At 40.1% G+C, this 14,220-nt stretch overlaps 1 protein-coding gene across 1 annotated transcript; it reads right to left on the bottom strand.

The window, feature by feature from the left end:
- Window positions 1–5,884: 5,884 nt before the first annotated feature.
- Window positions 5,885–13,148, bottom strand: LOC145441721 (uncharacterized). Its single transcript, XM_080319656.1, has 3 exons — window positions 9,629–13,148; window positions 8,816–9,025; window positions 5,885–7,505 (listed from the first exon to the last, which is right to left on the bottom strand). Exons 1-3 carry the CDS (start codon window positions 9,953–9,955, stop codon window positions 6,861–6,863), a joined length of 1,182 nt encoding a protein of 393 aa, XP_080175782.1. The 5' UTR covers window positions 9,956–13,148; the 3' UTR covers window positions 5,885–6,860.
- Between the last annotated feature and the right edge of the window lie 1,072 nt (window positions 13,149–14,220).

The raw sequence follows: 14,220 nt of genomic DNA on the forward strand, positions 1-14,220 counted from the left end.
TTTTTCGTATATAATAAGACTTAATAGATCAACGTTATCGATGTCACAAATATCATCATGGCTTATCGTTACGATTAAATTGGTTTTACAGATAACGCCTGTCGGCTATAGGTACCACTGAGCTATATAAAGGTACCTTTTTCGAAGTAGGCCTCACTGAGCTATATAAACATTAGCTATATAAACATAGGCCTATATTTAGCAACACCTAGGACCGTTTCCATAGGACCAGAACCGTAACTGCCGCACCCCAAACCTCGCAATTGGGGTCCCGTGCTCGAACAGGGCCCAGAATTATTTCGTGAATTAACGTAAATTATGTAGTATTTTTTTCGAAAATTTATGCAAAGTTATTCAGATTTAATTTTACCAAATCCCTTCATTATTGGGTACACTTCCCCCAAGAAAAAATACGCATGAATAAAATACGCCACGACGCATCAAGACATAATGACGTTTCAGGCCATGTAACATGCGACTCCGAAAAGGGTGTCAGAACGATCGGCAGCGAGAAAACCTTGGCCGAAAAGGATTACCGTTATGCTGACCGAAAACTTCGATATATATAATACATATATGTTCAATTGTTCAGTAGTCCAGGAGCATGTAAATGGCTGGCGCCAGATATTCCTGTCCTGGCAATCTACAAGGCAAATGCCACGCCGTAGAGAAAAATTATTTGCCAGTGAAGAAATACCAATTTGAAATCGTATGCGTCTTTTAGTTTAGGCAGTGGCTACTCGTCCGGACCCGGACGAATAATTTTCTCAGGCTATTCGTCCGGCACCGTGTGACGTAGGCCCGTTACTATGGAGACTGTATGCGTTTTTGAGAGGCTTCGGTTTTGTACATTATTTATTCGCCCTTCTGGTTACTGTTACTGATTTGTACGATTTAGTACGATTGGGCGATTTTTATATCTTTTGACATAGCAGACAGGAGGTCACGAAATAACATCATGTAACTATATAGAGCAGAGGTCTCAAACACGCGGCCCGCGGGCCGCATGCGGCCCTCGAGAGCATTTTGTGCGGCCCGCGAAGGCATTTTTCAATTTCAAGTATTCGACAATATATTCTAGTGTCATATACCCTTTTTTGATCTGGGAACTTTAAGTTCACTCCAAAACTACTGCAAAAACCTGAAATCTAATCAAACTTCACTATCACATCACGTCCTAAAATCTACCATTCAGTGGAAGATCGCTATTACGTCACATTTAGGGTTCATGATGACAAAACATGACCCATTGATGATTCGTGACTGAAAATCGTGATTTTGTTTAGTGCGACCTTTCGTCAAATTACTCGGTTTTGGATTGACTGGGTGATAAACTAATAATGACTCGAGTTGAGCAGGGTCGAACGTTAAAATCCGAGAAGGACTAGCCTCTTGGAATAGTGACTTGGCAAGCCTATGCACGCAAAAGTCTATGATACTGTCGTGGGGAATAAATAGTAATATAGCAAAAGCCCGTAGCTTGCGTTGCGTAGGGTATATAGAATATAGAAATCTAATCAGGTCTGTATGGAAACCATTGGCGTTCTGTGACCCCCGTGACGTAGATTTGGTTACATCCTGGATGTTGTTTGTTCTCTCTCTGTTCAGTGTTCATGTTATTATCGGTGGCGAGTAAGGTAGTGGTACGCTCCACAGTTGTAACACCAATGGATTCTTCGGCGATTAGTCATTTATATTCCAGGGGTTCTTAACCAGGGGTCCGTAGACCCTTTGTGGTACAAAGCACCACATCAGGGGGTACCAGATGCATTGTGGAAATTGGCCTATATGCTGTGGAATATTTTCTGGGCTAATTTATTCAACTGGAAAATATTCTTCGCGCTACGCGCGATTTTATGTGAATGGGCTTTCTGATTTTTATGTAGGTCCCATCAGAAATTGTGTTGAAAATTGACAGGGGTCACTGGAAATCTAATTGAAAGTACAGGGGGTACGATCGCTAAAACGGGTAAAAAACAATGTTATTACAATGGAACAATAATGATTATATTTAAGTTGTTATTGATCTGTTCCAATATTATTCGAAGAAAACCTAACGCTGGTTTAATTTGACTTTGGCAATGACAGTAACAATAGCCTATATACTTATCATGAGTAGGGGAGATGTGGTACCGATGGATCAAAAATCGGAAAATGATCACTGGCCCTGAAATGTTCAGCCGAAAACAGCAGATCTTTTGCTGGCTCAGCACTTTGATACAAGCTCTACCTATCGCGCACATATACATGAATATCCGTCTTTTCAAAAAAGATTTATGGGCGTCAAAATTTGTTGCTCGAACGTGTCATCGGTCCCCACCCGGTGGGTCCAATGACACACGACCCGGGGACCTATGATACATATACCCTAAAAAACTCCAAAGTGACTACTTTTCTTGCTCAGTATTATAATCTAAGCTACAGCAAGCCAAAGAAAAATGTTTGGTCGCAACTGTCAAAAAATAGAATAAATATGAACTCAAATGTTGTCATAAAATCACGTTTCGATTTAGGCTCGGACTTATAAATTTGAGGGTACATACATATTGTCCGAAAATCGACAGTGTGACTTCCAAATACCTCGCTATAGCGATAAAATATCATATGCAATTATTACATGAAGATTTTCTGTACGTAGACATGTTTCATTTGTCTCATGATTAGTATGCTTGATTATTTTGCTTGATTTGGCTATTGTATCATCGGTCCCCACCCTACGAATTTTATAGATGAATCGAAAAAAAGTTCACTCAGGAAAGTACTGAAAAAAATAATAGGTGCCATTATATAGCCTGATACAAGCCCTACACTTCACAATAAAAATGATTGCTGGTTTGTTCGTGTTGAAGGTTACAAAGAAAAATGTATATGTCGATCTAAATTTAGTTTACACCCCTTAAAACAAAACATCTGTGAGAGACCCCATTGCTCGCGCACGTCGAATTTTTTTGTATGTGAGGAAAGATTTCGCCAGCATGCAATTGTAGACAAGTTCACGGAGTGTAATCATGGAATTATCGTAGAGAATTTTCAAAGTATTTTCGGTCCCAGTGATCCATCGGTACCACATCTCCCCTATATCAGAAACCTCGATTAGGCTACACCGCTCATATATGCTCTGATATCCGATCAATCTTTAGTGAATTCTAAAATATTGTACATAAAATTGTGGCATTTCAAAAGTCCAATAGCTGCAATATTACAACCCGACAGCTTTTACGATATCATCATGCGTCCTCTCGCATGATGTCTAAACTCATTATTTCTAACAAATTATGCCCGGCACAAAAACTATTTTATTCAAATATTTGAAAATGTGATTTTTTTCGTGCCAAGCGTGAATAATATAATAGTAAATTACATTTTCTCGATGATTGTGGAATCCTGTCTGCAAGGTGCCGTTAAATAAGGCCTAGTTGGATATTATAGATTGAATACCACTATTTATTGATGCTGCGGCCCGCGGGTCATCACATTTTAGGAAATTGGCCCGCGAGCACATTTGAGTTTGAGACCTCTGACAGAGGTCTCAAACACGCGGCCCGCGGGCCGCATGCGGCCCGCCAGAGCATTTTGTGCAGCCCGCGACTACATTTTAGATTTTTAATAGTTTGAAAATATTTTGGTGTCCCATAGATCTTTTCATGTTATAAAGTCAAAATCCCCTCTTAAATTGCCCAGAAAGTCTGAAACAATTCATCAAATTTCACTATCACATCAATTGCAAACGCTACCATGCAGAGGAATATTCACTATTTCGCCACAATTCCAATTCATGATGACGAAACCTGACCCTTAGGTGATTCGTGACTGAAATTTGTGAGTTGGACTTGGACGCGACCTTTCTTAGAATTACTCAGACTCGGGCTGACTCGATGGCCAAATGAAGATGACTCGAGTGGACTCGGAGTGACGCGGAATGCCGTGAATTTGTTATAACCATGGACGCAACAATCGAATCGCGTAACAGAGGAGTAGTAGTAAATCAGAAGGTCCCAGCTTGGTATTTCGCAAACTAAGCAAGTAGTTATGGCAACCATTATCAATCTATCAGTTACATCTTTGGTCGCCGAACCATGTTATTAAGGCCCCTTACAGGTACCGAGTACCGTAGTGGTACGCTCCAACGATGTAACAACAATGGGCCGTTCGGCATTCCGACATTTCAATCACTAGGACACATTCAATAATATATTTATATTATAGTTATATTTGTTTCTGCTCCTATATTTGAAGATATCTGGATTGAAATTACAATGCTCAACCTAAAAATGTTTTGATATCAGATCAGTCTCTATTATCAATCTGTTAAATTCAAAATATTCATAGTAGCGGCAAAACTATAACCCGATAGCTTTTATGATGGCATCATACATTTGTCCGCCCATATGGTGTCTGTGGCATCTATGTTATAATTAATATATATCAAGTACATCAGCAACAATTCTATTCAAATAGTTATAAAATGTGATGATTCTTTTCTTGCCAGGCCTAAATTTATACAAGAGTAAATCATATTTTGACGATGTGTGTTTACTGATAGTCTGCTTGATCGGCTTACTTTCAATAGGACAATTCATTCCTGCCAAATAAGGCCTATTTGGAAAGACATAGAATACCCCTATAAATGCTGCGGCCCGCGTCGTCGTCAAAACGGGAAAACTGGCCCGCGAGCACATTTGAGTTTGAGACCTCTGCCCTAGGGTGTACGACAACCCCGGTTGAAGAGCACTGGTATAGAGAATGGAAGAGAACATCGTATATCAACAATCGTATCACGTCATATTTTGTGATACGAATGTTGATATACGATGTTCTCTTCCATTCTACTAGTTGCTGACGATTACCCCTGTCAGCCGAAAATAATCGGGTTCATTTCAATATGAATATTCTCTTACTTTGGAAATAAACTTCTGTCAGCCTGAATTATATTACAGTTATAGCTTTTCTTCTGATAAGGCTGGATCTGATGAATTCAAATGAGCAAGCGTAAAAACGTTTTCGTAACCATTTTGAGCTGAAGGGGCGGGTCTTTTCCACACTGCAATATCTGCAATTGTGACATTAACCTGTCAGACACAGGAAAGGCCGCTATTTACAATCACATTGATACCTCAAAACACAAGAAGTGTGTCATAAATGATTAATTCAAGCCAGTCGAAGGAGTTGCTCGAGCTGATTATTTCTGGCAAAAAAGTATGTAATGTGATATGACGCGGCTCGTATATATACAAAATATGTCCAAAAGGTTATTTTTTATGCTAATGTAATTTGTCCTGATGTTTGGGTCTAATGTCCTGTTTCGGGAGAGGATCCTACTATAGCATTATAATTAGGCTATAATCACAACACCTAATTATTGGATTTGTATTTATAAAACTATAGTTAAAACACTGATTCCTTTTCACAATATCTACCACGCGTGTTAGACAATGAACGATATATTGGTCTAGTTTAGTGCCTTAACCTTCGCTAAGGTGCTGATCAGGTATACAGAATATTAGGTGTTGATACATAAATTTTGCTGTCTCGACTCGAATCATTACAATTAATACTCGATTCAGATTCGAGTACTAGAATCATTGTGTCCAGCCCTACTCATAACCACAAAGAAAAAGTGACCGGGAATAGTGAAGATGGCATGGTCGGACGGCGCCTGGGTGGAAATATTGAATAAAAACGGTTACAATACAAACTACGGAGGGAGGAAAGAATGCATGGCGAATATATTTATACATTCTCTTTTCAATCGATGGCCACGATTACAGCAGGCCTTCTTTCAATAATCTTCATTTTAATTACTTAGTTCGTAACTCAAGGAACTCGCTGCGCGACTCATTGCGTCGCTATCGATCCTTCAAACGCACCACCCTCACTCAGAAACCCCAGTCACGTAAATGTGTAATGCATTAATAATACTGCAACTACAAAAAGAATAGACTATATATTCTAATAAAAATTCATTAAAACAAGTGCAATCAGTAAAATATGGATATCATATAAGCTCTTGATATATAGACATCCCTGTTGACATATCAGATTGATTTTGAAGCCGTTCAGAACAACTTTACAACATATAAATATGACTGTATGAACTAGTGATTTATGGATCAGCACAACATTGTCCCACAATTTCTTGTATCGTCAGCGGTACCTTACGATGTACTCAGCATAACGGGAATACCCCCGTCAGAGAAAGTTGTGGTACAACGGGTTCCTTAATAATTGTCATGTGGTGGTTGAAGAACGTTTGCATACACTTTGAGGTGGGGAATCTTTTTTTTTTAAATTAGACAAAGGTGACCTTTTCAATCATGTGAAATTATCGTGCCTTCGGATCAAGATATTGACGCGTTGAACTGTGCCTTTACAATATATATACGCCAGCATGATGAGAGGGTTTGATTTCCATCAAATGTTCATTGTTCACGAAAAGGCGAGCATGCGTTTTCCGTATTCGCCCGAAGCCCAAGTCTTTGTTTACCGCTCACTGACAGTACCATTTTCTCGGAAAACACACGCCTACTTTCCCCGATTGCTCACATCAACGGTTAAACAAATATAATTTGCCTTATAACGTCCCAGGGTCAATTTGCGTTATCGCCTGTCGTTTATCGATACGACACCTTCGAGAAATTTAAACTACCCGCCGTACCTCAGGGTATCGCATGGAAATGAGATATAACGACCTGGTCATTCACTATCGATGTTATCGCTTTACCGTACATGGCCAAGAACTGACAACTTCGCAAATGGTCTATGAACCAAGGAATCTATTTTCGCAATAAATATAATGCCATTTTGCTTGCTAATGGACATTAGGAATGTGATTTTACTCATGATAACCACCCCAAATCCTGTCATCTTGCTTGATAACTTATTGTATCGAAAACATTGTCGTGAAGAGTCCTTTTCATCTGAAAACAGTATGTTTTTGCTAGAAAAGATTTGACACAGTCTGGAAAGAGCATTCGGCGCCAAGTGCCAAACGATACGACCACACATATCGCATTTGTCATCAGACTGAAGCTGGACAGAACATTTTTCACTATTTGAAATCCTTCCGATTCCCATCCTTGATAGAGTGACGCCGTTTCGACGCTTCCAGCAAGTATATCACTCGCGAATACCAACACTGCGCATATCACACATCGCTTTGCTGCGTCCTGCAGCGGATTGCTTGACGACAGTGCTGACCGTTTCACAGAAAATGCTCTCCCTTTCGGGTCTACTTCAGAGCTCACAGTGAATATATTGGAATCTCGTATTCCGTTTTCTATGGAGTAGAAATCCTTTGATTCCAAACTGCGCTTGGGTTTCTTTTGGGAGCTGCGCCTCTTCTCATAATAACCATACGCGTAACCTCTCTTCTTGTTGTTGTGCTTCCGTAGCGGATAAAGAAATAATGCCATCAGTACCGCGTGTATCAAGATACATCCAATCAGCCACGACAGACGAATACCGGGCGACTCGTATTCACCGAGTAAAAATATTGTTGATATGATCTGTAATTGAAATGAATCCAAATGGGTAGAGATGAAAAAATGTCATTGGAAAGGAAAGATTTATCCAGTAACGAGTAGCGTGTATTTCGTTAACAATTGTTCCATTGTGATTGAGCAATGAACGGGCATGTGTCAAATGACATCGCAATGGGAATCAGGGAAGTCTACTATTAAACTTGATATTATATATAGAGAATATACATGGCAATATCAGTCAAATGACCATGATTACAAACATCGTTGTGAAAAGTATAGTAACAAATCTCGAACTATCATGTGCACATTCTGTTGTGTATTGAGGACAGATGGTAATTTCAAAGCATTTCGATATTGTGGTTATCAATAACATTTCACAATCACAAAGCAAAATTTTTTATGTCGTCAAACATGAATTCTTTTGGGTTGCACGCTCCAATGCGGGGAATTATTTGAGATCATCTAACATTTGCGACATGCGTCATGATTTTCAGATCATTCAAATGAACATGTAGTTGGTGAAACACAGAATACGAGCATGACGTTTCCCGTATAGCTTCATCCTACCCTTAGTGGTTACATCGATATTATAATATGTGATTAAATGATACCTCTTTCTTATTTCGTAATCTTTCTCTTTTATTGAGACACTTGTTTGATTGGTAAACGGTTAAACCGGTGGTATACTTGCACACGGAATCAAATGTTATTTCATTACAGTCCATCTATACGTGAGCCGTCGCACTGGGTGACGTTTTGACTCAATCTGTGCTCATGCGTAAATATTTATGAAAATTTGTTGCCCTTCACATGCATTTTTCGGCATCGTTTCATATTCGTTGCGTGCATTTTTCATTAGGCGTGCTTTGTTCGGAATTTCAACCTATTTGGAATTTAGCTTCAATTATTTACACTTATGGTACATACAATTTAGAATTGTTTTTGATTTAAAGATATTCGACGAGGTAACGATTTTCAATATTTCTAGTATTACAGGCCTAGAATCATAATAATCGATGATTTAGCGGCGATATTTTCAACGGTTTGAGAATCCTTTCGACTGGTAATGAAGAATATCATATGAGCTTGATCACGATCATATTTGGAGGGGTGCGCCAAACGGATCATGGTGGCGTGGGGGCATTACATAGTTCTATTTGGGACAAATTTTCACGGAAAGTTGTTTTTGTGATGAAGGAAGGGCACTGTTTCTTGGCGATGTCACGATTACAGTGATATCAATATATACCAAACAGTACATTTAAATATCGCTATCCAGCAGTTCAACTATACGACGAAGTTCGATACAGATAGGTTCCACGCAGTAAACGTACCTGTGCGATGCCTTCCACCACGATCAGCGATAAGCACGCCCAGCTCGATGTTCTCAATAGCTTCGTGTGAAATAATCTCATAGCAGGTGCGTCGTACAGTACTCTCTGGCGTAACCAAAAGAATACATAAGTCAAAGAAACGACCAGGCCATAAATAAGAATCTTGAACATTTCCAGCACTTTTATGCAGCAATCGGCGTACACCACGACCTGAAACAGACAAGATATACGTGTTAGCTGGAGCAGTTTACTCTGCGAATAGTTTGCGGGGCGCAAAGCCAGTGTTGCAATCTTGCAATACCTATGGAATTTCAAGTCCCGATATGTCAAGATCAGGAACAGTGCATCGTCATGCTATAAATTTAGAAAAATATGACTGCCACTGAAGACAAAGCAATTTGTATTCCAGAAAACGGTGACCAAATGATATTCCAAACAAACATGTACTTTTGGCACTCCAACGGAGTCCTGAAGGGGCTCCCGATTATTACGAAAATACAGACGATTGATTGTCAGTCACCGATGCATTGAGTATTTTAGTTGGTCATTTTACACAGGCCGACATTATTTGCAATCATTCCTGGGCTGCCGACTTAAATAACATCCCAATTGCGTTCTCGGCTTTTGTAAGACACCGCTTACACGAATCAGATGAGATTTCGTAGCGAACTACATCTACAGATAAGGGCGGGTCGATACTCCAACTATGCCGACGTCTACAACCTGTGATAGATTTTATGGTGCTTTCATGGAATCAGTTTTACAAGTGATGGGCATCGCGCAATGTATTCAAAGTGGAAAATAGTTCCTTACCACTTGCATAGTGTAGTGGACAACGCATAGAAGCGACACGATCGTTGCAACGAATCTCATAGATAATCCAAGTTTTCTGTTTGAGTTCGCCAGCATTGCGGAAGTGTTGACAGATGGCGTGCGCCGCAATTTCGTCCTCAAAAATCGGTGCAGACTATTGCATAGCATCAGAAACATGTAACACGAAACCGACAGAAACAGAACTCCAAAGACAAAGCAAACGATTCGCGTTGCTCCACTGTCTGAAACGGAGCTGCTGCACGAAGTTCTCTGAGTCAGGTTTGAATTCGCATCGCTGGTAACATTTGGTTGACTCGATGTTGTCATGTTATATTAAATCACTAGCAATTGGATCTATGCACTCTCAATGTTTCAATCATCTGAAATAAACAACAACAACATAGTGATAATAACCTCTTGCACCTTGGGAAAATCCTGCAACGATGGGTTGCGCGCGTATTGAAATTCCGCAGATTGCGTTCACGTTTCTGCTGGCGTACTACCAATATTGAAGACATGACTTCCTTGGCTAGACGGGCTGGTTGATTGCGATCAAATTTTCTAGTTGCCGCACGTCACCTCGCCGATATACAATTATGCTGCTACGTATGTATTGTACAATTGTACGTGCAGTATACATGAACTACTAGTATATGTTTAGCGGGCGACCAGCTATTCACCAAACTTATGGCACACAATATACTCACAACGAGTTATCCCTATAAATCTTACTTTCCCAGCTACAACTTTCGTGACACAGTATGGAGAAGAAAAATCCGCCACGGTTGCATAAATTGACTTTTTGAATATAATCACCAACCATCTTTCATCCAGATTCCAGGCTTTCATTTGGATTTCGACCGCTTGTTATTCGGATTGTTTGTTAAATCATTTGCCCCGGGCCAGGATTTCGCCGTTTCCTGCGAGATCGGAGTTCAACATCAAAGGGATCTGGCGGTGCGCTACCTGAATTGACTCTTGAGCTATCACAACATTACCCAATTATGTATTATGTAAAAAGTCGGAAATATATCTGATTGGCTTGCAGACTTGTGGAACTCAAATCATGGATTTTTAAATGCTTGAAATATTACATTTTAAAAATATTGATCGATATCACTAATGATTTCTTTCTCTACGCTCAAGATCACCATTCTTTGCTATAAAATGGCGTTGATATTACTAATAGCGTGCTCGCAAAAGACGTCAGGCCGATGAGACTGAATCCACCTCGCCCTAGCAATGAGCTAGCCCGTGACAACATGATGAATCTGTCTTACGCTCGCGACTGACAGAGCATCTCCAAGAGGTCTTGACACTAGCAAACCAACGACATATCAGCGTCCAGTCACAGCAAATAGCGGCCAGATATCGGGTGCGGGGCGTACTACAGAATATACATTATGCATCATGCAATAATCAAAACGCACATTCGATGTTCGATGTTCGATTCCTTTCAGCAATATGTACCATTCATGTTCGACAACCACACGTTACATTGATTTATTGCCTTTAAACTTAGCTAAGAGCTAATCAGATGCCAAATATTAGGTGTAGACATGAAAATCATGCGGCCTACGGCGCCTATCAAGTTCGGAAAGCCACCCGCCACCCATTTTGAATTGGTGACCCCTATGGTATAAAGTGCTGTGTTATAATGGGGTGTTATAACTGAACGCAAAACTTCTATTGATGGGACATCTGGATTCGTCCTTTCAAGACAACACTTGGTAATGTAGGATGTGGAAAATATCCGTAATTTATTACATATGACGTCACTATTGAGGGAAGGTGGTCAATTGTTTGTATCACTTGAATGTAAGAGTTTCACCATGGTCTAACGCAGTGGTTCCCAACCTTTTTCGACTCATCGTCCCCTCTTCAAGCTCGACACAAACTTTCGCCCTCTATATTTACGGATCCGAAAAAGAGGACCTAAAAACTCTGATCGCTGGTGAATTGACTAAAAAAGGCCATTTTTTGAGTAGGCGCTCGGAAAACCGGTTTCCGCGTCTCCTTTCCGTTGAGTTGACCCTTTTATTTAGTCAACTTTCGCGTCATATTCAGAATAAGCCGTCTTCACGTGCATTTTTTTGGCGTGCTCATTAAATATATCTCATTCGACGTTTTAACATTCTCGGTCCTTTTCGCCTCCTTTATTATTTTCCCCCCGGTTCCTCTAAATCGCCCACTGGGGTCGATATCGCTCACTTTGGGAACCACTGGTCTAACGCATGGGATCCCAACTTTTTTTACACCGTGGCCCCCTCTGAAAACTTTAAAAAGCAATGCCTATCCCGTATTATTCAAAAATTTGAATAAATTTAAAAAAAAATGATGTATTCAGTAACCGATAGTTACAATGGTAAATGGTTGACCTTGTTTTTCCTCTGATAATGTCTTACTTGCGGGTTTCGTGTGGAGAGAGAAGAAGAAATGCTTATTGCTGTATTAGTATTTAATTTCAGTTTATTTCTTCTGTTGTAATGGAGTGGATTTGGAGATGAAATTACCGATGAAGAGGTCGTATGATTATTCTCCGGTGATTCATTACTAAAATGTGGTATATGCTTCGATTACTGTACGAAAGAAATTTAATTGACAATTCGAAAGAAAATATCTGCTTATGACATTCACGGATGCAATGGGTAAATGAAGCGTGTCGCGGAGTCTATAAAGATAGCTGTGAGCTGCGGTGAACACGGGATTCAGAAAGACGATAGTGATATTTCATGTTAGAAAACGTAAATAGGTTCCTGCTACCGTGTCACTCAAATCGATTTCGTACTACAAATGTGGAGATATCGTCTCATTGAGCACTGCCATAAGCAGTGACATTCGAGTTTGATTGTGAATAAGGCCCACTACGGCAAGGTATGTTTATTTCACAGGGCGAAAATGGTTGCGCTGTGGAATACGATATGAGCGGGCTAAAATACTATCGTTTGAGTGAGTCATATTACATTGCAGTGACAGTGTATCAAAACTATCAACATTATCATGAAAGTTTTCCCTGACTGCACAATTGATACCGCGCTGACATTATACACGTTGTAAATAATTTGGTCATGCGATTTCCTCCTAACAATTTTCGTACTTGTTGTACGGTTGGTTGCGTCTGGTAAATCGTTCATGCATTGATTAGATTCGGAATGCCTGCTGAATTTATTTTCACCTTTACCTTAGCGTATGCTTTGTTTAGTCGGAGGGAGCTCGTCATTAAAGATACCGGTACGGGGTTTGGGACCACTAGTACAGATTCTTCAGTATTTATTTCCTGGTTAATCGATGATCGTTACATGTCGCATTATCAACCACAACTCTGTTGACCATTGACTCACGACCCACCTGAGACTCTGATTCGGCAATCCCGATTTTAGAACATTCACTGACCGATCAGTGACCGAAATAATGTACCGGCATATCATCGATTGCTTACCAATAACTCGATACGCTTCAGTACGAAAATATTAATAGTAAGTATTTCCAATCATACGCGCCTGAGTGGAATACTTCCATCAGGCTGACTGTAATACTTCCATCAGGCTGACTGTTGGGATTTATTACGAAACTAACACGAACGAACACGTATCGTCGCTCGGCATGGCAAACGAGGCAAATTATTGAAACTGCTGTCCTCTGTCCCAACATCAATGGTACGAATTAGTGACTTCCGCGAGCGCCTATGGTACAATACAACCGGCACTGCGTGTTTTTAGTAGCACGCAAGCTACTCATCGGTTGAATATCTACCGCTCATACTTCGGATGTCAATGTTACCATGCCATTTGCTGTCTACAAAAGATTACAAATATAACATATAACATACTATATATATAGTAATTTGTAGCTATAGGTACAGGCTGTTCCCAAAGCGTTTGATATTTGATAAGCATGTGCGAAAAGTATTGGATGGAATAAATATAATGTTTGATCGTAATCGTAAGTTTCGTTTTCAAGATCATTACCGCGGAGCTAATCATCTCCGCCAAATTTTGAATTGCATAACATATGTCTGCCAAAGGTTTATGAAAATACGCGTTGTTAGGAATTGTAATCCTCTCAGTTTCATGATAATGAAATTCAACCATTCCCCTTCACTCTGAAAACTGCAGAGGTCAACCTACATGTTATTTATCCAGTCCACTTTACAGTCCCAACCTTGCGATATGGCGACCAGGCTAAACACTAAACAGTGTAAACATTCTCCTGCTCCCTCCCATATCTCATTTCGACGACGTGATTTCTCGCACGTCAGCAATATCTTGGTAACGTTAACTAACGGGCATGCGATGATAATCTCACTTTCGCTTCTCATTTCTACCTCTAGTTCTAGCCGTCCAGACGTAATGTCGCACAAATAGTATGTTAATTCGTTCGACGGATAGGGATTTTAATAAAACTGGCAGTAAGAATATTTGGCAAGTTCGATTTTCGCCCAGGCAATCGTACTTGTACAATGTACGACGTGTACGTGCACGTGCGTTGCCCAAGACGCATTCCAAAATGGGCGCTAGTGCGAAAACATATGCGAAAAGCAATCATATACTTTGCATAATTCAACAGTACGTTCGCACGAATCCGTTGCTCAT

This window comes from Botryllus schlosseri, chromosome 6 (assembly GCF_051294905.1).
Source record: "Botryllus schlosseri isolate E-star chromosome 6, Bs_hap1, whole genome shotgun sequence".
Taxonomy (NCBI): Eukaryota; Metazoa; Chordata; class Ascidiacea; order Stolidobranchia; family Styelidae; genus Botryllus; species Botryllus schlosseri.